Raw genomic sequence first — 23,859 nt, 5'->3', positions numbered from 1 at the left:
TTCCCAGTTCTGCTCAGGAGTGTTTCCCCCTGCTCCCCTACATCAGCTGGACCCTACGGGCAGCACTGTGTGCTGAGGAGGAGGATGGGGAGGCAGCAGCACTGCCCAGATCTGGTGCTTCAGAGCCCCGGATCAGCTCCCGATTGGAATTGCAGCCAATCCATAAAACTACTGGGGGGAAATTAAAATACAGCAGCTTGTGCAAAACCCAAAATTGCTTAAAGGGCGTGTGGGTTTGGTGGGGTGTCCCTGGGGCGGGCGCGTGGCGTGGGTGGGTGAGGCTGTGGCTGGGTTAAGCAGACGAACTGGGTGAGGGGCAGCTTCCTCTTCAACAGCAGGTCTGGCAGAACACATGGGGTCGGGAGTTCTGTACATGTAAACAGTACACTTTCACTGAGTCCAAAATTAGGAGCAAAAATACAAAGGTTCACATTGGTCTTAGGTAGATACAGGCGAAGAACTGAGCTGTGCAGCTCCGAAACAACCAAACAAAAGTTTCTAAAGCACCACTAAATTATATAAAAATCAGACCATGGACGGATTGTAGTTGGTGTCTGGTGAAATACTATGCTACCTTGTAAAAAGTTTTACAAAAAATTACAAATCAAAAGTATATTAACCCTCTGAGTTCAAAGCAGCATTTTTTTTTTTTTTTCATGAACTGGTACTAAATCCGACGGCCGCTCCGGCAGGGAAGTGGCCCTTGGGATCGGGGAGGTACAAGTTACATCTGCTCACAACCCCGGGAATGCTCTCCCATGGAGAAACAGCGTCATGGGAACCGCACATCCAGGGCAGGGTGGGTGTGTTGAAATAAAATAAAATTTAAAAAAAAAAAATCTCTTTTTTTCGACCAGTGATCAGCTTTTCTTAACCAAACCCAAGACCATCCAGACCATTTGCTAACCCAGCATTCTCCTTCCACCTCTCAGATATCTGGAAAGCCGGTGTATTCTGCTCCTGCTTGTTCCTTCTTGTTGAGAACCTGGACTAGCAATTCCTGACCCCGTCCTGCCCAGTGAGAGCGCAGGAATGTGGCTGTGAACAGTCCTGGAGCACAGGGAGAGCCACGGTGGAGCACGGAGCAGCTGCAGAGCATGGAGATGTCTGTGGAGCTCATGCCAAAGGAACCAGAACGCTGTGGCTCACCAAAAAAAAAATTAAAAAAAAAAAAAGAAGAGAAAAAAAAAAGAAGGGGAAAGAAAAATAAAAAGATCCCTGACAGAAATTCGGAGTCAATCCCGTTTGTTTTAAAACTTGTCCCAGATGTGGCTGTCACCAGGGCTTTGGGAATCTGAGTCTGTACCATTCAGCTGCAGGTATGAATCAGGTGCTGGGACAGGGTGGTGTTGGGCACCCTCCTCACGACGCGGCCTCGGTGTCCTCTACAGCAGTTTGACCACGAGTGAGAGCTCCTGAACTTCCACATGTGCCGAGACAGGTTCAGAGGTGATCAGGAATGACTTGGATAAATAAAACTTAACCCAACTGTGGCTGTTGGTGGTCTGTCCATGTGCTCCCGGGTTACCTCTGTTTCAGTACAAACTGATGGCAAACTTATGGCTAAAGGTTCCTCTGCCTCTGCCGAGGAGGGAGGCACCGGCGTGGCTGGGGGACCATGGAGAGGGAGAATCCCGGGACAGCGATTGTCTCTGCCTCTCCTGCCTGAACGGTAAGACTTTCACAAATGGCTGCAGTTACAGATTTTGTCAAAGGTTTGTTACTTCATGGTATTCACACAAAAATAAATATTTACATAAATTCCAAGTATGGGAGGATGCAGTGGACAAACCAAGCAGGCTTCTGAAGTGCTGGGGAAAGCGTTGAGTCTGAGCCCTGGCTGGGGGCTGGCGTGCCCGGGGCCCCCTCCCCACGCTCGGCAGGAGGGGATGGGGGTGGCCACGATGCTCCAGGTTCCAGCATCGGGTCAGGTCTAAGAGCCACCATCACCTCGTCTCTGCACTGACCCCTCAGCTGTGAGGGGCTGGGTCCCTTTTCTCCAAATGCTACGGAAAGTTTAAGGTTTGGGGAAAACAGTCAATGCAATGGTTGATCCCTTCTGCTGTGGGGCCAGGCACACCTGGCCTCAGGAGCCAGAAGCTTTTTCTGTTCTGAGACTAAAAGCAGGGTAAGGTTTTGCTTTTCTTCCAGTGTGTGGAGCATCATGGGGTACAGAGGGTACAGGGGAACTGCCCGGGCCCACTCCTGGCCGGACCAGCGGCTGCTCAAGCCTGTGCCAGCAGCGTTGGCCCCTGGAGCTGCAGCCCCCGGCCGCTGGCTCTGAGTGGCCAAAAAATAAGATAAAAACTGGCTCCAAACCAAGAAAGTTCCTACCTACAAAACAGCTTTACACTTATCAGATTTCTATCTCATGGTGTGGACTTCAGCCAGGTTGGGGGGGCTGCGGGGGACAGGGAGCAGCGGGACCCTCGCTGGTCTCTGCACAGCTCCAGAGCACGTTGCAAGGCTGGGCCGGGCTCAGCACCCCTGGCCGGAGCGAGGTCCCTGGGTTAGCAGCACTGGCAGTAGGTATTGCACTGAGCAAAACGAAGTGCATCGTCGTGGGGGGGTGGAAACAGGGCAGAATGGTCATTGGACTACGGTTCTTCCACACTTTGGGAACTGTGGGCTTGTTCCAGGACTGTGAGCAGGGAGGGGGAAGGATCCTGGGCCCCGGAGAGGACTTTGTCAGTTCTGCTGCTCAATGCTGCCCAGACGCGGGCGGTCACCACTCCAGCCGAGCTCGGGGCTGAGCCTTGAGGCTGCCCAGCCTCACACCCCGCGGCACCGGGCGGTTCGGCCCCCGCGCCCCCGGGGCTGGCTGCAGACCGAGCGGAGCACGGCCGGGCGCAGCAGGACCCAGCCGGAGGTTCCAGCCTCCTCGGCACGATCCCCATGTCTGCAGCACCCGCTGACCCCCAGGACCGGCGCTGCCAGTCCTGGAAAAAGCCCACAATGGAGTGTGAGGTAGAGTACGGATGGTGACCGCAAGACAGTGTTTCTCAGGTATCTCCTTCCTTTCTTCCTTCCTTCTCGTATCTGCAATGACTTTAATGAGTGTGAGATGTCCTTCCAGCCGGAGGTCTGCTGAGCTTGCCGAGTCTCTGCGGGAGGTTCAGACCCCACTGCTGCTACGGGACCTCTTAGAACAAAGGCCTAAGCAGGACGCTTGCGCTGCTGTTCAGCTCCCACCTACGCTCACTGGAGGCTGAGCAGCCTCGATGTCAAGGGCTGGATGGCAAACTTGTTCCCTGTGGGACAAGGGTTCACCAGAGAAACAGGCAGAGCTGCCTGGAAATTAGTAGTGTAGTGATATGGAATGTGTTATTTCACAGGAATAAATTCCTTCTGATCAGACAGACAAAAAACTGGCAATCTGTACAAACTCAAAAGAATCCATTTTCAGAAAAATAAATTACTAAGGGGAGAGGAGGGTCCATTTCTCAATAAATATGTGATTCAGCTCACCTAAGACTTGGAAATTATCCAGGGATGGGAATCTAACATTTGGGTCCACAAAGGTTATTCTAAATACATCTGCAGCCCCAAACCTCCCCAGGCTCCCTTCTGCCCTTCAAAGTCCCACATCCTTCCAAGCTGCAGGGTTGGCTTCTGGTCAGCCGGAGGCACAGCTGTTGGTACGGTTCCAAAAAGTGTCCTTGTGCCTGAAGTCCCAGGTGCTTGGAGTGTAAAAGAAAACAGGTCTTTAGGATCCCACCTTCTAAAACTACGTGTGCCCACTGCGTGGCGGGAGGACGATGCTGGTCCTGAGCAGGACACCGCCGGGAGCCTCTCTCTAGCAGGTACAAATTGTCTCGTCGACGGAGGAGCGATGCGGGCACGGGGAGTCAGTTCTGCTGTAAAATGAGGTTTTCCAGTTCGTCTGCAGAGCGGAGCAGGAACGCCGCCGACTCCCGGTAGCCGGCGATGAGCTGCCGCACGGCGCTGATCTCCGTGGGGCTGAGCTGCGCCGCCTGCATGCCCCGGCTGGTGCTGTTGGACGGGGCTGTGCTGGAGGCCCCGCTTTTCATGCTGAGATCCGTCGGACCTGCCAAGGAGAAGGGGGAGGGAGGCTCAGGCACAGCAACATTCCCCATGCTCATCCTGCTGAGATTCCAGACCTCTGCAGCACTTGGAAGGTTCCCACAGCGCCTGGATAATGTGAGGAGCTCCTGTTACCTCTCAGACACCAGAGCAGCCACTCACTGCCTCTGCAACAGGAACACAGGTCCAGAGGAGCCCACAGAAATGCTGCAAAGGTTGGAGCATCTCTGCTAGAGGGACAGGCTGAGGGAATTGGGATTGTTCAGCCTCTGCAGAGACCTCAGAGCTCCTTTCAGTACCTAAAGGGGCTCCAACAGAGCTGGAGAGGGACTTTAGACAAGGGCATGGAATGACAGAACAAGGGGCAATGGTTTCAACCTCACAGAGGGAAGGCTTATATGGGATACCGGGAAGAAATTCTCTGTGAAACTGGTGAGTTTCTGGCACAGGTTGCCCAGATAAGCTGTGGCTGCCCCATCCTTGGAATGTTCAAGGCAAGGTTGGACACGGCTTGGAGCAATCTGCTCTAGCGGAAAGTGTCCCTGCCTGTGGCAGGGGGTTGGAGTGAAGTCAACTACAAGGCTTCTTCCAAACCAAACAATTCTGCAATTCTATAAAGAGGCCTCAGAGCCAATATGACAAAAATCCCGTCCTGCAGCCTGGCTCACAGTTCTGTGAAGAGAGGGTCTGCTGGGAGGTAAGCCAGCTCATGTTGGCACCTGCACCATCAAAATCACCTTCAAGGTTCTGGTTTTCCCTCTGCATATGGGCAGTAACATCCCACATGGGCTGTGCTTCCCTGGTTTATCTTGATGAGTAACTCCAGAAAGAAAGGCAGGGGAAAAAGTGGACTTAGCTTCATATTGGACTAAGTAAGAGAAGGAAAACAAAGAGCAAAAGACCCAAAATCAACTGGAAATGAGAAGTGCCAAGAGATGTACTAGAGATGTGATAATCAGGGAGAGGAGGCTGCTGAGGCTGCAGCCTGAAGGGAAGGAGACACTGATCTGATCCCTGGGCTGTGAGCTGAAGTGCTGCAGGCTGATGGAGCAGTTGGTGACGCTGGAGAAAGGTTTTGGGACGGCTGAGCCCCTGCTGGGTGGCCTGACAGCCATGGGACACCAGGGACACGGAGCAAGGACTGTGTGTTGTGGCTGTTGGCAAACCAGGATGGGAGAATTCAGCTGCCCCGAGTGCAGGGGGGTGGCACTGGTGATGGTGGCAGGGAGGGAAGCTCATTGCCCCAGGCAGAATGGAAAGCATTCAAGGAAAGCAATGCTGGAGCTGCGGGAGGAGCAGCACCAGCACAAGTGTTCCATGCCAAGAGAGCCAGAGCTTCAAAGTGGGGGAGGAGGAGGAGAAGGAGGAGGCTCTCATGCGAAAGCAATTTCACTGGGCAGAAAAGGCAGCAGTAAACTGAGCCTGAGCTTGTTTCCCAGCTCACCAAGGGGGAAGGAGCTGGGAGCAGGGATGTGGGCTTCAGCAAGAATTGCCTGAGGTGGGGGATGGAGGGTGAAGACACTTCTGGGCAGCAAAGCCCTGCGGGGCCTCTGCTCAGAGGGAGGACAAGATGCAGCTCCTTGCAGAGCGCTCTTCCCTCTCAAGGACTGGGCAAGAGCTTGGGAAAAACACAACTGCAAATTAGAGGTTTAAAAATCTCCTAGAAAGAAAGAAGGAGAGGTGCTGCTGGGTGCTACACCCAGGGGCTGTTTGCTCCTCCTGGGGCTGCTCAGGGACCTTCCTGCACGTTCGCTGTCTCACATGGAGGAGCCCAAGGAGGGTGCCTGGCAGTGGGGACCAGGCGGCTGTGCTGCTCTGGGGAGGAACCATTGCTGTGAGGATTAGGTCTCAGCAGCTGGAGGCGGGACAGGATCTTTATTCAGGGTTAAGAAGCATTAGGAAGGGATGATAAGAGTTAATCCCAGACAGGCATCTCTCAGGCCTCCGGAAATCACATCCTTCCAAATCCTGGCTCCCGTCGGGGTGGGCTGGGGCTGGAGCCCAGAGTGTACCAGGACAGGCAATGGCAACCCAGGGATTGCAGGAGGACTGGGCAAGGACTGGCAAGGAATCCAGCCTCTCCTGCCAGCACTGCTGCAGGACAGAGCCAGAGGGAGCACTTGGCCTCATCCCACACCTCTTGCTCCAGGTGTGGGCGAGTCACCAGGTACCTCAGAGCCTTCCTGTGTGCCCCGCTCCAGCCCACTCTGCTCTGTTCACTTGTTCCTAATCTCAAGCTCTGCCTACACTCCCCTTCCACCTTCCTGCCCTGCAGCATCAGCCCTGTTTTCTCAGCTGCCCCCAGGCAGTCCCAGCCCCTTAGAGCCCTCCTGAGCTGTGGCTGTGCCCCCCACCCTGTCCCCATCCCCAAGAGCAGAACTGCTCATACCAGCAGGAGATCAGGGCAGCGATAGGCACCCGCCCCTGTTAATAATTAACAGAGAATCTGGTATGAATTCTCCTTTTTTTTTTAAGTGACACTCCTTCTCTCCACCAGTGCGACCCAAACCGTCCTTCCAAGTTCAACAATTAACCACCCGCTGATGATGTGAGCAGAGCCACCAGACAGAAGGGACAAGAGGGGATTTTGGAGCAGCTCTGTGCAGGGGTGGGAGAGGTGCTGCCAGGACTGGGAGCTGTCTGGGAGCAGCCCTTGCCTCTCCTCCAGCAACCAGCTCAACCCCACAGTGGGGATGCCAGGAGCCCCTGGTGCACTGGGGTGATGCCAGGGTGGGCCCCCCGTGCCCCTGGCACGGCCACTCACCATTACTGTGGTTGCCCGTCTGGAGGGATGCGGGGGGCTGAAGGCTGCCCCCCAGGGACCCGTAGCCACGGTAGCTGTAGTTCAGGCTTCCATTGATGTAGACTGGGTCTTGGGAGTAAGATGAAGCTGGCAGTGAGTAGGAGGAGTGGGTGATGGCTGTGGAGTCTCTGGAGTGCTGCTTGTCTAGGGCGATCGGTTCATCCTGCACAGGGGAAACAGAGACCTGCTCCAGCGAGGAGCCTGGCTGTCCTCTGTGGCCAGCAGGATGGACAGTGCAGGGATGCCTGGTGTCCTGCAGCTGCTGTGTGCCCAATCCAAACCAGCATTCCCATCCCCACTGGCCTCAGGACACACCACAGGCCTCTGCTCTGCAGCCCCTCAGACTTTCACAAGGACTTCTGACCCCACCATAGGACACTGCCAGCTCTGCTCCCTGCCTACCCCCGGCTGCCAGCACTGTACCTGCGAGGTCTGGTAGATCTCCAGCCGCATCCTCTTGGCTGCTTTCCGCGTTTCGCTCTCACAGGCGGCGGCCAGGATGTTCTCTGCCATGGCTGAGGTCAGGTGGGGCGGCGTGGGCCTGGTCTGCAGGGACACAAGCAGAGGGGCTGCTCAGGGATGTGCTGCCCTGGGCACTGGGACTGAGGGCAGGGCACTGGGGTGGCCACTCACCATCTCCATCCCGTTCTTCTTCATGCGGCGGCAGGACTTGAGGTAGGTGCGGATGCGCTTGCGCGCCCGCTCCTGGAACTCGGGGAACTGCCGGCTGCAGGACTCGATGATGGCCTGGATCTTCTCCTTGGGCTGCTTGGAGATGGGAACCATCCTGTCCAGGTTCTCATCCACAAAAAGGCGCACGAACATCTGCAAATAGAGAAGAGACGAATGGTGGGAATGCTGGGAACCCTGAGACGGAAGGCAGGCGGGCTCACCCTCCCTGTGGAGCTCTCCTTACATTGAAGGCCTTTAGCCTCTCAGGGTCCATCCCCTCTGAGTCATTGATCTTATCATTGTCTTCATGGTCGTCATGGTCATCGTCATCTTCATCAGCTGTGGGGGCCCTGCCGACAGTCAGGTCCTCGGGGCAGCCGCTCACCTCTGTCTTGATGGAGTCATAGCTGCCAGAGCTGTACGGTGGGGACTGAGAGGAGACAGGGGTTACCACCAGCAGCTCTCACCTCATGCACCTGCTCTTTCTCCCTGTCTCGCTATGTCTGACCCCTCCCCTGCAACCCAGGGAGATGAGCCCATGGCCAGGTGTGCCACCTCTGCCTGCTTTGGGTAGGGGGGAGCATGATGGCCTCAGCAAGCCTGTGATAACTTGGTGGCTCCATTACAGCTCTGGCTGGTGGGGCCATGGCTCTGCCTGATCCTGTGGCAAACACTGCCTGACCCAGCATGAATGGGCTCTTTGTCACACGGTGGCTGTGGCACAGCTGGTCAGGGGTGAGGGGAGCCCACTGCAGTGCCCAGCCCTGGGGCAGCTGGGCTGTGGGGCTGTCCCTGTCTCTCCCAGAGCATCCCAGGCCGTACCTCTGCTGTGGTCTTCACCCCGTACTTGACCCTGCTGCGCAGCCCGTCGGCACTGCAGCTGTCAGACTGGTAGGAGGGGGTGATGTGGGCAGGGGTGAGCTTGTCACAGAGGTTGATGGGCTGGTCCTCAGCAGAGGCAGTGAAGTCCATGGGGGCTGCGGTGCCATTGCCGTTCATTTCGGGGAAGGCGCTGTCGCCCTGCGTGCTGCTGGAGGTGGAGGGGTTCAGGGTGGAGGAGCCATTCCCACTGCAGCTCTCTGACGAGGAGTCATCTGCAAGGAACAATGTGTGTCACCCCCTTGGCACCCTACGTCCTGGGCTCACTTGGTGGCTGAGTTGCCACTGGGAGCCAGGCTGGCACTGCTGCACTTTGGGCCCTGGGATGCAGCAGGTGCTGGTGTCCATTCCTGGAAGGTCATTGTCACTCCCTTATCCCTCAAAGCACACCAGGTGCTGCCGTGCCCCATGCCCGAGCCACCCATCCCTCTGCAGGTGACAGTCCCAACGCCTCCGCCCTCTGCCATGGTGCCTAGGCTTGAATAAGAACTTTGGAATTTGGTCCTTTTCAGTTTCTGTTTGCATTGCAGGGAGGAGAAAGGGGCATTGCCTCTCCCTGCCAGGTCCCCTGCCATCCTCCTGGCCCAGTTTGGGGCTGGGTGCAATGGGAAGTGACAAGTTCCAGCACTGGTGGTTAAGGAACATGCAGTTCTGCAGAGTGCTGGGCCATGGGGATCACATGCAAGGACAGGCTCACTTGGGTGGGAAAATCCTGAATCCATGGTGCCTGGAAGCAGCATTAGGAGCTCTGCTCACAGCTGGCACCACCCAGCAAGGCTCCTCCTTGGCATGCTGCTGCAGGGAGGGGACAGGGGCTGCATGATGTCCTTCCTGTCTCATTCAAAGCCCAAGTGACCTACACCCTACACTCCTGTTCCAGTTTCTACATGCCCTAGAGCCATCCCCACAGCACATGCAAGGCCTTTTCCCCACCACACAAACAGGTCAGGGCCCTGGCAATGGCAGTGCCACACACACCCAGTGCACAGATCTTGGCTGCGTTCACATCCCAGGCCCCGACACCATCCCCCTGCCTGTGCCTGCTCCCACCGCAGCAGCTCCCCAAGAACAGCCCAGCAGTGGCAGAGAGCCCAGCACTGCCTGCACCCACCCTGCCTGCACCTGGCCAGGGAGCCCAGCCCTGGGGCCAGGCACGACATTTCAAACTGCTCAGCCTGTTCCCTTCCCTCCCCCTCGCTGCAGTAAATCCTTTATTTCATTAGGTGCCTCTGCGAAAGGGCGAAGCACGTGGGAGCCGCTTCCTGCGCCAGCGTGCGCCGGGCGGTGAACAAAGAAGCTGTCGGCAGCGAGGAGCAGATGGCCGTCCCCAGTCCCCACACCCGGCCCGGCCACCCTGGGACAATGGGCCGGGGCTCTGGGGCGGCCGCAGCCCCGGCCGATGGCTCCTGGCACACGGGTGCCAGGTCCAAAGGTGTGTGGGAGCAGGGTGGCAGGATGGTGCCCAGCTGCTGCCATCCACCCTGCTCCTCCTCCTCCCCCTGCCAGCACCTGCGGCAAACTTTCCTGCCAGGCTGGGCGAGTGCTGAGGTGACCCTGCGGTGGCCCAGGACTTTGTATCCCTTAAAATAAACACACTTGAGGACACTGGGGCATCCCAGCCGACCGTGGGGCCGGCCTAGGCTGCCGCCGCGTGTCCCCAGTCACCCCAGCAGTGCTCCCTGCCCGGCCTCGCGCCTGCACCAAGGCGGCTCCTGGCCCCAGGAGCCCCTAAATTAAAAGGGCCCTACTGGAGCTCCCTGCTCAGCAGAGCTCCCTCCCCCTCCTTTCCCTTGTGCTGATCCACTTATTCGTCTGAGCGATGACCAGAGCTGACCTAATCCCGGGGTGGTGTTTGTGTGCCGAGTGCTCCGGGCCGGTGGCAGGCGTCACCCTCCCCACCACGGGGCTGGGCCCTGGCAAAAGCCCTTGGTGCCAGCTCTCTGTGCCAGGGAGTGCGGGGCTCCAGAGGGGCTCAGCAGGCAGCACTTATCCAGGGCCACCCTCCAAGCCAGCTCTCCAAAACCAGCTCCAGTCTCCTGTCACAGTGTTTGCAATGGTGGGGCTGCATCTCAGACCATGTCCACAGGTTCCTGCAGCATCTGGAGGGGCAGGATGTTGGGGGCACTGCCACCTCCTGCCCCCACACCCCTCCTGGCCCAGGGCACTGGTCTGGTGCTGATCCCCCAGGGTTTTGGTGTCCCTTGGCACGGGTGCAGGAGCAATGCTGGCTTGGCTGTGGCCCCAGCAGGAGCGGGCAGGTGGCCGGGGGCACAGAGGCCTCCCTGCCCAGGATGGCGGCTGTCCCTCCCCCAGCACTGCTCTCTGCGCCAGGGGAGATGGGGCTCCCAGAGGGAGGCTCCAGTCTCATCCAGCGATGCCTCTCGGAAGGATTAAGGAGAATTATTCCCAAGCATGGAGGCACGAGCTGTAGGCCAGGCCCTGCCATCGGCCTGGGCACAGCCACAGCAACAGCGCTGGGCCAATCGGCGCCGTGGCCAGGATGATGGTGGGGACCTCCTCCCTCAGCTCCCCTGGCATGGCTGCCTGCACCAACAGGGCTGGGGGCCCATCATGGCACAAAATCCCTGCCAGGCAAGGGCACCAAGAGAGGCGTTTGCCTCTCTGGTCACCTGGGAAAAGAATGTGCAGGTGCCCTGAGCATCCCCAAACCTGTCCTGGGCATCCTCACCCTCCTGTGGGCACCCCTGCAGGGATGAAAGCATCCTCAGCATGCTATGAGCAACCCCAGACATGCCCAGTCTGCCTTAACTACCCCCACTCCCCCTGGGCATCCCACTCTGCCCTTTGCCCATCCACCTCCAGCCTCCTCACAGCCCCCAAGTCTGGCCCCCCATTCCTGCAGGCAGGGACAGTCCTGCACTGCCTGCTGACACCAGACAGGATCCTGGGGGTGACACCTGGACCGCCCTGATTCCTCCACGTCTCAGGTTTTCTTTTGTGTCACACAAAACACACACAGCAGCAGCTGCATGTCAGGTTTCCACCCGATGCTGCTGCATTTACAAACCCTGGGTTTGCTACAGGCAAAAGATATTGCAAACAAAGAGGAAGATGTCTCTAGGAACCTGCCAGGTGGGATAAGGAAATGAAATGGGAATCTAATATCAGTAGCCAGCACCTACTAAAAGAACAATTTAGTTTATACAAGGATGGATGTATGCAAATAACGAGATTTTTAAACCCATGAGCTACAGATATTTTCTTATTTCTGTATTTTTACATGTTATGCTCTCCCAGAAGCTCCACACACAAAGTGGTGGGTTAATCTCAGTATTGTGAGCAGAGAAATGGCCACAAATTCAAATTGGTGAGTCCTTGGGTCCAAGTGAGAATGGCCTCAGCCAGCTTGAAGATGCAGAGCTCAGGAGGGAGCTGCAGTCTCCTTGTTGGGGTGGATGGGCCAGGGATGGGGATGAAGCTGCTCTCTTGGGCAGCTTCACTGGGTTATCTCCAGCCCACAGCCATTCCTGAGAGGAGCTGGGGAGCGGGACCTGGGGGAGAGGGAGTAGGAGCATTCCCACCCTGGGTGCTGGGACCAGATTTAGGCTCCTGCCTTGCTTTGGCAGCTGTGTCAGGACTCTGAGCAGTGGTGGGGCTGTGTTGACCACACTCCATTTCAGCAAAACCCACCAAGCTCCTGAGCTTGAAGAGGTTTTCCTCATCTCCCAGCAGTGCCCAAAGCACATGTCAGGAGCAGGGCTCCAGCAGCAGCAGGCGAGCAAGGCCAGGCTGCGCAGCCATGAATATATTCATTATCAACCAGCACGAGCCTGGTGAGCTCCCTGCTCACGGCTGGAGCCTGGCTGCACGAGGAGCCCCTCTAATGAGGATAATTGGGAGCCCCCCTGCTCCACCCCCGTGCCCTAATTGAAGCAGATGGAACTGCAAAAACAATGTCACTTCTAACCGGTTTGATCTTTCGGTTGGAAAACGGGACTATTTCGTTCTCCTGCTTAATCCCCTCGAGCTGGGGCTCCTTGGGCTGCACGGAGGTGGAGCAGCCCCTGGCACCGTGCAGGAGAGGTGAGGCTGGAGAGCCCAACAGAGGCAGCTGGCCCTGAGGTCCATGGAGTGCCGCCCTCTTTGGCCCCTCTGCAGAGAGCACGACAAGACACGTGGTGAGGCTGGAGAGGTGGCTGTGGGGGAGCAGCCTGGTGCCTCTGCTGCAGCCCCGGCATCTCCCCAGTGTCAGCCCAGGAGAGTAAGAAGCAAAATGGCTTCTTGGGCCGCGGTGCTGGGGGAGGAGGGGATCAGTCACTTATTAAATGAATTAATCAGGGCTCAGCGTTTTCATTTTGAAGAGGCTGCTGGATTATCCTTGATTTCTGTGGCGCTGGATTTGAGGAGATCAGGAGGGGAAGGGGCGATTTCCAACACCTGCTCCCCGGGAGATTTTATGGCGGGGAAGTGGTTGGGTTTAACGTCTCTGCCGGCGCAGGCCACCGCACCACTCTCTAGAGCAGAGTTAAAGATGAATGGGGCAAATTGTTCCTCCTCCTGTCACATCTCCAGAGCGGAGACAAAACCTCTTTTGACTCAGGAAACAATGAGCTTATGTAAGAGCCAGCGGCCCACGGAAACCTCGCCGCAGCCCCGCACCATGCACTGGGCCAGGGTCCACCCGGCTCTGCCCACATCCCGCTGCCATGGGACCCCTGGCCAGCCTTGGGGCAGCCCTCCCTTGGCTGCTGCCCACCTGCCTGGGCGGTTGTGGGTGTCACAGCCATGCCAGGTCCCACCAGTGACCCTTGGTGCCCCATGGGCTGTCATGGATCCACCAGCCATTGCCCTGCCTGCTATGGTGATGGCAGTGGTTCTGCCACATCTGAGTCTTCCTGTGGCTTGTGGGTGGGTCTGTCCCATTTCCAGCCTGCCGTGGCACCGGAAAAGGATGGAGCTGCACACCCTGCCTGGGAGTGGCCGTCAGGAGGGCATAGAGCATCCCACCGCCGCCCGCCTGGAACAACAGCCAGGAAGATGAAAAGTGCCATAAATTATTCACTCACAAAAGAGACAAGAAGGGAGAAGAAGGGGAGGAGAAAAGCCTGTGAGGAAGGGATACTTAATACAAATTAGAGACCGAGTGGGAACGGGGGCCCTGTGGGGGGGGCAGTGCTGGGTGTTAGAGCCACACTCAGTAGGGGCAAGGGAGCACCACTGCAGGGATCCTGCACCCAGCACTGGGTGGTGAGTAGCAGGAGAGGCCCTGGCCCTGCACTGCTCACACAGTCAGAGCACGGAGCCCATTTTCTCCAGGTCCTGCCCAGCATTTGCCTCCAAGATGCATAAGAAAGAAAAAAAGCAACGTGGCTGAGGGCCGCAGTGCACTGGGGCTGGCCAGGTTCCAGTTAAGACGCTCTATTTCCTGTCTTCCTTCGCTAAGGCAAACCTCGTTATGTCCCAGACAAAGTGTCCACCCTCCACGCTCCCTCCCTGGGTCCCTGCCTCGACCAGAGCCCTTGACGAGCCAGACATCTGGCAGGGCTGGACACAATGCCTGTCTGCAGGGAGAGCTGGGCCGGACAAGGCAGCGCTGTGCGGCCGCCTCCCTGTCCCCTGCCATGAAAGGTGCCCCCCGGTGCCGTCTCCCCCCGGCTCCACTGCCCGGCCCGAGGGAGCAGCTCCCTCCGGCACCGGGACATCACCGCGCTAGCCCTGCGCTGGACGTTTTCCCAAGCACCAAAGCTCGTCAGCTCCCGCCGCACAGAGCAGCCTTGTCACAAACGCTCTCTGTCCCTCGGCCTTCCCTTCTCCTCCCAAACACTGCTCCTTCCCTCCCACTGCTGCTCCTCCAGCCACCTTGCAGCTCAAGGAATGCTTGAGCAAGGAGCTGGCCCTTGCTCACACTGAGGAAGGAGGTGGCACAGACCAAGCCTCTCCTTGTGCCACTGCTGCTGGCAGCCACCCGGATCCTGCTGCAGGGAGGGGACATGCTGTGGCCCCATGCTGCCTGGGCACTGCCTCTCCCCACGCCAAACAAACGAGTTTGGTGGGTTTGGGCTGGATTCATGCCAAACTGGTGCCACCAACACAGACCTACCACTAGAAGAGAGACCCTGCTGTGCACCCCCAATCCTTTAGGGACTGTCCTTTAGCACTGTGGGGCTCACCCCACTGTCCCCACTCACCCCTCTGGTTGGGGGTACTCAATTTGGGGAGGAAGGGAGGGGCACAGGTGGTGCTGGCTGTCCATATCCTGGTTATCTTCTCTGCTCCACTTTAAGGAACAGACCCCCAAAACCCTGCTCCGTGTACCAGCAGGACTGACTGGGCAGTGCCTGCCGCAGCCATGACAGAGCTGGAGCTGAGCTCAGTGTGCCAGGCTGGGAAAGCCACCACAGCCTCACAGCATCCCTGCTGCACTCCCCAGCCTGGCAGCAGGCAAGGACAAGGACAACTTTGAAAGGACACCAAAAGGAGGGTGTTTATCACAGGCCAGGGCCTTTGCCCAGGGGGATCAGATGTGCCCCTGGAAGACGTGAAGGGAATGGAGTGGAGAGGGAATGAAGGCCAGACTGGTGACAGAGCCCAGACCGCTCAGGCGAGGCAGGTACACCTTTGTTGACTCCTGTGGAGCCAGCATGGCATGGGGACACCCTGGAGAAAGAGGAAATATATCCCTAATGAAAATGAGATAAGGCTGTGTCCAGCTTAGCCAGTAGTAACGCCTGGCTGCTGGTGCTAGTCTTGTTTAGAGCTAAGGCTTTAGAGGGCCAAAATTCAACCCTGGCACAAGAAGCCCTGGAAAGAGTAAGGATTTTGCAGCTTGGGCTAAGCAAGTGTCTTGAGGCCCACAGGTCATCTCCTGCACTAGCCAACCATCAGACAACTGCTCATGGTCTGCTGGGCTTCCCCTGTGACTTACAAAGGGTGTTTGTATTCACCTGGAGCAGGGCTAGGCTGGCTGTGAGCTGTGTGACACCCAGTGCTGCAGCAGTGACCCTGTGAGGGCACAGTGAGGTGGGCACCACTGCCCCACAGTTGGGTGCCAGCTGTCAGAAGTGCAGCTGGGCAGTTGGACATCACTTGGGGATGGAGCCTGGCTTTTGGTCAGCACTTGGAAAGAGGCTGCTCCTCCCCAGAAAGCTCTACTAGACTGGTGCTTCAGGGGAGCTGGTGATGTGCAGCACATCGTGGGCATCTCATCAAGTGCCAGCAGTGTCACCCAGAGCTGTGGGACATGTGCCATACCAGCAGAGAGACTGCTGTGCTGGGCACATCTCTGCCATCCCTGACATCCCAGGGCAAGGTGTCCTGGGGAGTGACAAGCCTTAGCAGCCCCTAGGACAGAATCTGGAAATAATGCTTGCCCACATGTCCTTGAGGTCCCTCCTTGCAGCACTCCTGAGGAATGTCCCCAACACTCAGAAGCCTCCCCAGCCAGCTGCCTCAAGGGATGCCCCCAAGAAACGTGTGCCTGCACAGTTAAGTAGGTTAAGAAAGTCCTTTCTCCAAGGTCTGGATTAGCCACTGCTGCTCCGGGCAGAACAGACTCAGCGGGGATGCTGCCAGTCAAGCGAGGACGGCACGTGGGGATCTCAGCACAAGGGGATCAGTCCAACATGGTGCCATGAAGCAACCCCATGTCCCCTACACAGACTAAACACATCATACACCCAAGAGGTTTCCCTGCTCTTCAAAAGAGCTGCAAGCCCTGCCTGTGGGCTGAGCGCTGCTCCTGAGCAGTGGAGCAGGAAGTACAGGGACAAGGCAAGGTGGATCCTGTCAGTGGGCAAGACAGAAGCTCTTCTATATGAGTTCAAGCACTTTGCCATGTCACACTCTGAGGTCTGGGGTCTGACTCCGGCTTTACTTTCAAGGACATTGCACTTTGGCAGAAAGTCCCAGCAGGCCTGGGGTGGAATATCCAGCACTCCTGTGGTGGGATACCCCACCCAACCCCTAACACCAGACTGAAATGAGAGGTTTGTAGTGCATGCTCACCTGTGGAAGCAGAGAGGCTCTGAAGATGGACAGAGTCCAGCTCAAACTGCCACAGCAACACAGCACCAGGGCCTGGGACCTGCTGGGAACTCAGCATGGGATGGGGGGACTCAGCATGCTCAGCTGGGACTGGGTGTGGGATGCCTTCAGGACTGGAGATGGGCTCAGACAGCAGGATGGAGCAGCGTTTGGAGATGGGCTCAGACAGCAGGATGGAGCAGCATTCAGGTCCCTTTGCTCCCAGCATGTGCTGGCCCCCGCAGATGTGTCCCTGCAGGATGTCCAGCACAATAGCTCTGCTCCAGCAGCAGAGTTTGTGTGGATGTTGCTGCTGCTTTGGGCAGCCCTCGGCTTCCTGCGGGCACGTACACTGTGAGCAACATCCGACTGGGAAGGGATGTAGCTGGAGCTTCATGTTTTCCGTGCTGGGGCCCGCAGGATGAGTAACAAAGGGAAATGGAAGGAGCGAGTGTGTGCTCAGTGTCCCTGCTCAGGGCCTAAGTCCCACCGTGTGCCCACTGACCCAGCAGGGACCCCAGATCCCCTGACAGTGCCTGCTCTGTCCATGACCCTCCCAAGCCTTTAGGTGTATTTTGCTCTCCCTGCAGTTCCAGGGCTGACACCAGCTGTAGCACGGCTGTACTTGGCCAAGGGTTCTGGGCACCCAGGACAAAGAAAGTGTTGTCTTTTGTCCCAGCTGCTTTTTAGGCCTCTGATGATTTAGCAGGTACCTGTTTATCAAAGCATGGGATGACAATTCCCTGCTCTCCCGCCTCTCTGGATTTCAAACAGCTCTACTCTATGCCACAGAAGAGCACTTGCCACTCCCAGGCCTTGAAAAGACCTGGAGCTGGTGCTTTGGTCCTTTAAACAGGACTTTTTTAACAAGCGTGTCAGACGATACTGCTCTCCTACTAGGCAACTCTTCATTAAAACTTTATACTTTAGCAAGCCTTTCACTGCAGACACACTCCAAGCATCACACCCGTCAAACAGCAGCAGGCAGGACCAATTTAGTAACTCAGAAGGTTTTCCTGAAGGCGGAGAGTATCCAGTCCTGAACAAGCTCCCAGCTGAAGGACGTGGTGTGCAACCAGATCCCTCTGCAGCTCCAGGATGCCCGGAGCTGAGCCCAGCTTGGCTGCAGGGGATGTGCGGGGATCACTTTAGCACTGGCTGGAGCTCTGCAGGACTCCTCAGGGCACAGGGGACAACTGAGCACAGGAGATGTGGGCAAACTTCCAGCTTGGGAGAACTTGGGCTGCCCCAGTGCAGGCACTCTGTGCTGGCAGCTTGGCCAGCTGGGCTCCAAGGAGGCTCCACAGCTTATGTGGGCTGGTTACTCACACTTTTTGCACAGCCTTAGCAAGCTCATGTGAACCCGGAAAACACATTTGTTTCCAAAAAAAAAAAGAGCTTTCATAGGCTGAGAGAAGAGGAAACTAAGAGTGGTCGAGACTTTGATTGTGCACGTTCCCTTCCCCGCAGCAGCAATCTGCTTTTCCTCTCACAACATGCTCCTCTGCTCCATGCTCCTATCCTTTAACCACCCACTGCCCTCCTGGGTTACTCCGTTGTCCTCATTCCCTCCCCACTCTTGGGTGTGCTCCATTCCTGGGTGGGAGCATTGGTTTGGCAGAGGGACTGACATGAGGCAGCATCAGTCTGAATTTAGAGCTCTGATTCAGATCATGGACATTCCCATAGGCAAAAAACCTCAGTCCACAAAATGCTTCTGAAGTGTGACAGCCTGGTGAAAATTGCAATTCTTGGGGTTTTTTTGTATGGGTCTCATTTGTCACCCTGGGTTTGGCTTGCTTATTTTTTTGACACCATCACTTCTGATCCACCAAAGTCTACCCAGTTCAGCTGATGCTGACACCAGGGACACTTGCATTCCTATGGGACTATTTCTGCTTTATTTCTCATCACTGAACCTTACAAAAGAAATTAAAGGAGCCAAGAAGAGCCCCAAAGAGGACACCTGCTTCTGAAGGAAAACCACAGGGCATGAAAAATTGGAAGCAATTCCTAAGAGGGCGCAGAGAGAGAGAGGATTTCGATTTAGTGAGAACATCTTGATTTGCCTAAATACGTGAGTCCCTTATTAAATTACTGTCCTGTTGAATAATAGTGTTCAGCAAAGAGATCAAAACTGTGTCATTCTAGATTGTAAATGAGACTTGGGAATTCAGTGGTGAGGGCTAAGTCACAAGCCTGAAATGTCCCAATGGGAGAATGGCAAAGTTCAGGGGGTACAGAGAGACCTGGTCAGGCCGCAGGGATCGGAGGCTGGGCTTGTTGGGGTGGAGGCTGCAGCCTAGTCCTGAAGAGCCAAAAGCTTCTATGGGAGCAACTGTGTCACCACCAAAACACTCTTCCTCCTGCCAAGACACAGCCCCCTGGGGCCCTGGGCAAGCAGAAGTGCCTGTCCCACCACCGGGATGCAGTGCTGGGCAGTCAGGTTTCACATCCTCACCAAGCCTGCCTGGCTCTGGGGCTGGAGCTGGCTAGAGAAAACCAGCAGTTTCCCAAAACTGCAGATTTGCAATGGAAACTGAAGTGCCACAACTCACTAGACTGAAGAGAGCAGTGGCCTTGCTGTCCCTGGGACTGAAGAGAGCAGTGTCCCTGTTGTCCCTTCTGTGTCTGCCATCCCTGCCACTGGCCACACCACCAGCTAAAAGCCACCCCAGGGAGACCTGCCAGCACAAAAGCCTTTTCTTCCTTTAGGAGTGGTTTTCCAGTCCCCTTTCTTAAAGCAGGACCAACCCAGCTCAGTTGTTCCTCAGATTCCTCTGCTCCTCCCAGCAGCAGCCAGGCTGGGACAATGAGGGATTCAACCTCCTGAGCAAAAGCCAGTAACAGTCCAACCACCAAATCCTCCCAAGCATCACAGTGATGAACTCTGACCTGAACTCATAATTCTACCACTTATTTATTTGCTCTTGTATTTTAAGCTTGCATGTTTCACAGATGCAACACACTACCTCCCTTCACAAAACCCTTCCTCCCACCCAGCCCATGTGTGCTGCTTTCAGCCCTTCCAGCCGCCCGCCCCGAGGGAGGAGACACCCACGTTCTTCACCCCGCTCAGCATCGCTGTGGCTGCTGCAGATTATTCACAATTTCTTGCCTGGGGGATGCAAGACCTGTCAAAGGTGCAGCTTTCCAAACACTGAAACCTGTGACTGTGCTGCAAAGACTTGGCATCCTCCCTGTGTTCAGAACTAACAGTGCTCTCCTCATCACCCGGGAAGAGGATGTGGGGAATGAAGTCCTCCTCTTAGAAGGGGATTTAGGGACCTTTTTCTGGAGGAGCTGGGAGACAGCCCCAGGCAGAAGGAACATCAGCTACAAGCTGGACAGGGCCCTGGCTGAGCAGGAACCCAGAGGCTAAATGGGAAGGACTGGAAGCCAGCTCTGAGCTGATATGAAATCTATCCCACAGGTGGGGACACCTGATCAGAAAGGACTGGTTAATGTTTAATCAGTCACAAAAACATCCTGTGGCAGAGGCCGGGGCTCTTCCCGCCCGCCGGGGGACTCACCGTCCTCGTGGCCGTGCAGGTTCTGCGGGCTGCGCATGCTCTCGTCCTGGCTGGGGCTCAGGCTGGAGTTCAGGTGCTGGTCAGCTGAGATCCATGTGGAGTCGTTCATATCAAAGTCCTCGCTGCTCACCGACGTCTCATCCTGGAGGCAGGCAGGAAAGGGTTAACTCATGGAGCTATTTCCTTTCCTCCTTTCTCTGGCTTTAACATCTCCTCACCACACTCCTTCCTAAAAACAATTGGGTGGGCAGCTCCTGTTCCCCGCCCTGAGGAGCCCTGCTGGCCCCTTGGGCTTCCCAAGGCCGCAGCAAGCAGCCCTGCCCTGTGCAGGGCGAGGTGGTGGCTACCCCAGCGGGGACCAGGGCTCTGCTTCCTGCCTGAAGACTTGCCTGAGCAATGGCACTGTCTCTAATTGAGGACAATTAGAAAGAGCTCACATCCTGTAGGAGCGGATGGCTGAGCCCTGGAGTTTACCCTTTAATCTCCATCCACCCCAGTGTGCTCCTGGCGAGGCGGCGGCGTGGGGGGAGCTGAGGACAGGCAAGAAATGGCTCCATAAAACAACCTGGACTTTTCTAAGATCAAATCATCTGCTACACGAGAAATCACCAGAGCACTGGCAGCAGCAGGAGCAGCCTCTGGGGCATATCTGCACACAGGTATGGATCCCCAAAGATCTGCACTGCCTGATGCTGCAGAGGAGGCTCCTCCAGACCTCTCTGGAGGGATATTGCCTCCACCCTGATCAAAAATGACGGCACACACCTTGGCAAGGGGCTAGGGGAGTGAGGTCCCCAGTGAGACAAGGACACCCCAGCTCAGGCCAGGGACCCCAGCCAGCTGCCTGTTCCCTGATGATGGCATAGATGACATTCCTCTCTCCCACTTCTGCAGCTCAAAGGACATTTTCTCTCTCCCTCTCTCCCTTCTCACCAACCTTTACAGTACTTCGAGACACAGCCCCTTGGATCGCTTCCAGTGCCGGAAAGGTCAGCCACAGGATTTCAAAACCATCATCATAAAGGCAGCACTGAGATCCTGAATGAGAGGAGGGGCTGTGGGACCTCCCCAGGCTGAACTCTCCCAATGCAAAGCTTGGGAGGAAGCAGATACGTGCTCCCGTATGGACACGGTCCTGCTGGTGATCCCTTTATCTGCCTTCCTCTCCCTGCTCCCCTCCCAAAGCCAGGGGCACAGGCAGCCCTGGGGTGCAGGGGAACACCGAAAATGTTTCCAGAATCGCTTTCAACTCTGCTTTCCTTTGATTGAAACATTTCAAAGGCTTGTAAACCTCTCTGCTCTTGTTTTTTTTACCCTCCCCCTGGTCCTGAGATAAAATACAATCCCCGCTCCCTTTCCGTGTAAGCAGTAATTGGCAGCACCCCTCCAACCTACGCCTGCTCCTCATAAAAACGGCCCTGTCTGGCTGCCGCTGGCTGATAGTTTTTATTGTGAACAAACAAATGTCTTTAAAGACAGGTTTGTGCTTTTCCTCCCAGCTCCTCGTCCCTGCAGACACATCTGCTGGCTCAGGGCTCGTGCTGGCCCCAGCCCGCTCCCTCCATGTGCCTCCCGGGGAGTTTCCTGGAATTTACGGCTTGTGAAACCCTGCACGCACCAAGGGACGGACTGATGGACAGACGGACAGGGCTCAGCAGCCCCCCACAGGGACACCCTGACCCCAGACCCACCAGGTGTCCCTGAGCAGCCCCCCTGTGCCCAGGTGGAGCTGAGCAGGAGGGCAGTAGGTAGGGACAGGCACATTGTCCCTGGCTCAGCACAGCTCCAGTGCCACACCAGCCACAAAGCAATTCTGCCTCTCCAGAAACTCCATCTTGTACGTACAGGAACAGAACTGCAAAGGTCTCCCTGTTGCAAACTATAAATAGTCTCTTTATTGTAAGCATTTGCAGGGAAGCAGCCACCCTAATATCTGGCCTTCTTCACAAGGCTTACTCAAGATTACTGTCAGGCTTAAGAGACAAATGCAAATGCCAAGGTCCTTGCTGCCCACAGTCTCTCACCTGTCCAGTGAGAAGGAGGAGCCCAGGGAGTGACCCACGATGTTTGAGGTTGTTCAGGCTCAGGTGCAGAGGACATCCAGCCTCAGCACCCAAACCACAACCCAGGAGGCATCACCTTCTCCATGCACTCACACATGGGGGAGAAGCAGTGACACGAAGGATGCCTCACATGCACATGCAACAGAAAGTGCTTTATAAATGTGTACAATTCTCTTGAGGTGCAATAACATTTGCCTATTATTAGAAATGCTTGGGCTATCAAACCAGAAACTGATAAGCTATAAATGACTCAAGTTAAACAAGGCTGTCACACGTCCACCAGTCCAGGATTCAGCCACCAGCAGAAAGTCACCCCCTGCTTTCCAGCCAGAGCGTTCTGCTTTCCAGCACTAATATCCTCGGCCAAAATGCCAAGAGGATGAACTTCCCAGCATCTCAGAGCTCCCATTGCACAGCCCACCCCAACAGAATGCACAGCCAAACGTGCAGGTGGCACCAGGAGAACCCTTCCTGGCAGTGGGAACTGTGGAGAGAGCATCCACTGCCTGCTGAGTCTGGGCAGCCACCTGGCTCTGCCCACACCACAGTGCCCCAGGAACTCCTCACACCTTTGTGCCTCTCTAGTAAAGAAAGAGAAAAGCCCCAGCCTCAAGAGTGGCTCTGGCCGTCCCCATCACTCCCGCTCTGGCACCCTGCACTTGCCCTTGGCTGCATTCCTCACTGCTTGTAGGGACACCAGAGGCCACCAGCAAACTCCTGCCTCAGCACACCCCTCAGAGACCAAAGGCTGAACACTGTGACCTCCAAGCGCTGCCCATGAACTGCTGGCACTGCCTCCTCATACCAGGGACAATCCCAGGGACAGGAGGCCCCAGCAGCACCGTCTGCCCAGCCACAGCCAGAAGCAGAGGGACAGCAGAGCAGCACAGCACAGCACAAATCCAGCCTCAAAGCACAGGAAACCAGAGCAAGATCAAAATTTCTGGCTGGGTGAGAGCTCTGAATTTCCCTGGGTGCCAGTAACCTGGCTGAAGGCTGAGCCTTGCAGGGGGCTCCCCATCCAGCCAAACAAGGAAGCGTTTCTCAACAGCAGCAACAGCCACGACTCGGAGCAATACGGTAAATGTAATCTACCCTTCCACCCTCTTTTGGCTTGCAAGTCAGGCAGCTCATTCTTTTTCCTCTCTGGGTTCTCAGGAGAATTCCCTCTGCTAATTTCTTCTTTCCTGTAAACAAACTTCAAATGAAACTTTCATTAGAAAACAGAATGCAATCCATTACCAGTGCCTGTCTCAGGACCTGCTGCCTTTTCCCCAGTTCCACACCACTCGTGGCAGAGATGGAAGTGCCAGTGGCGCCCAAAGCAGCCAGCCCAGAGCCAAACCCTGAACCCCAGCACTGCTGCTGCCGCCCTCCTCCTTCCTGCCTTTCGCAGCTCTCCGGAGAGATCTCCTCACCCCGCACTAAAGTCCCATCGCTTTGTTTCCAATGTTCAAGGGACTGAGCGATCAAGGGTCAGGCAGCAGAGCTCCTCTCTGCAAGGGGAAGTCAGATCCTGCTGCTGCACTCACAGGGCACACCCAAACATTGGAGCAGGGCTCCCGGCACCACTCAGGGTTTGGAAAACAAAATCCTTGCTTCTCTCCTTATCTACAGTCCAACATTCACAGCTGCTCTACAGACATTCACAGCCAATATTTTCTACCCAGCAGAAGCAGACACTCACATGCGCAGGGCTCACACTCCACATTTCTGTCCCACTTTCCATTCACGATCTTCAAGCACTGTGCCTGCAAGTGTCCGCTGAGCTTCCCAACTTCGCTGCGAGTTAGAAAACTCCTCCTCGTATTTTAAAACTGGAAACCCCGGGTACCGACTGCCACCCTGGCTGGTCCAAGAACAAAACGAGTCGCTAGCAGAT

At 56.2% G+C, this 23,859-nt stretch overlaps 1 protein-coding gene across 3 annotated transcripts in view; it reads right to left on the bottom strand.

The window, feature by feature from the left end:
- Positions 1–575: 575 nt before the first annotated feature.
- Positions 576–23,859, bottom strand: part of NOL4L (nucleolar protein 4 like) — a 62,218-nt gene continuing 38,934 nt past the window's right edge. For all 3 annotated transcript variants that reach the window (XM_074553696.1, XM_074553697.1, XM_074553698.1), the window contains 7 exons: positions 19,915–20,056; positions 8,342–8,613; positions 7,764–7,949; positions 7,481–7,672; positions 7,271–7,393; positions 6,809–7,010; positions 576–4,048 (listed from right to left, as the gene is read on the bottom strand). In XM_074553696.1, the coding sequence (XP_074409797.1) occupies positions 3,849–4,048; positions 6,809–7,010; positions 7,271–7,393; positions 7,481–7,672; positions 7,764–7,949; positions 8,342–8,613; positions 19,915–20,056 (1,317 nt within the window). In that variant the 3' untranslated portion in view covers positions 576–3,848. The remainder of the gene's footprint in view (positions 4,049–6,808; positions 7,011–7,270; positions 7,394–7,480; positions 7,673–7,763; positions 7,950–8,341; positions 8,614–19,914; positions 20,057–23,859) is intronic.

This window comes from Zonotrichia albicollis, chromosome 17 (assembly GCF_047830755.1).
Source record: "Zonotrichia albicollis isolate bZonAlb1 chromosome 17, bZonAlb1.hap1, whole genome shotgun sequence".
NCBI classification, from domain to species: domain Eukaryota; kingdom Metazoa; phylum Chordata; class Aves; order Passeriformes; family Passerellidae; genus Zonotrichia; species Zonotrichia albicollis.
The sequence above is the reverse complement of the archived record's forward strand: the minus strand, read 5'-3'. Positions and strand labels throughout refer to the sequence as shown.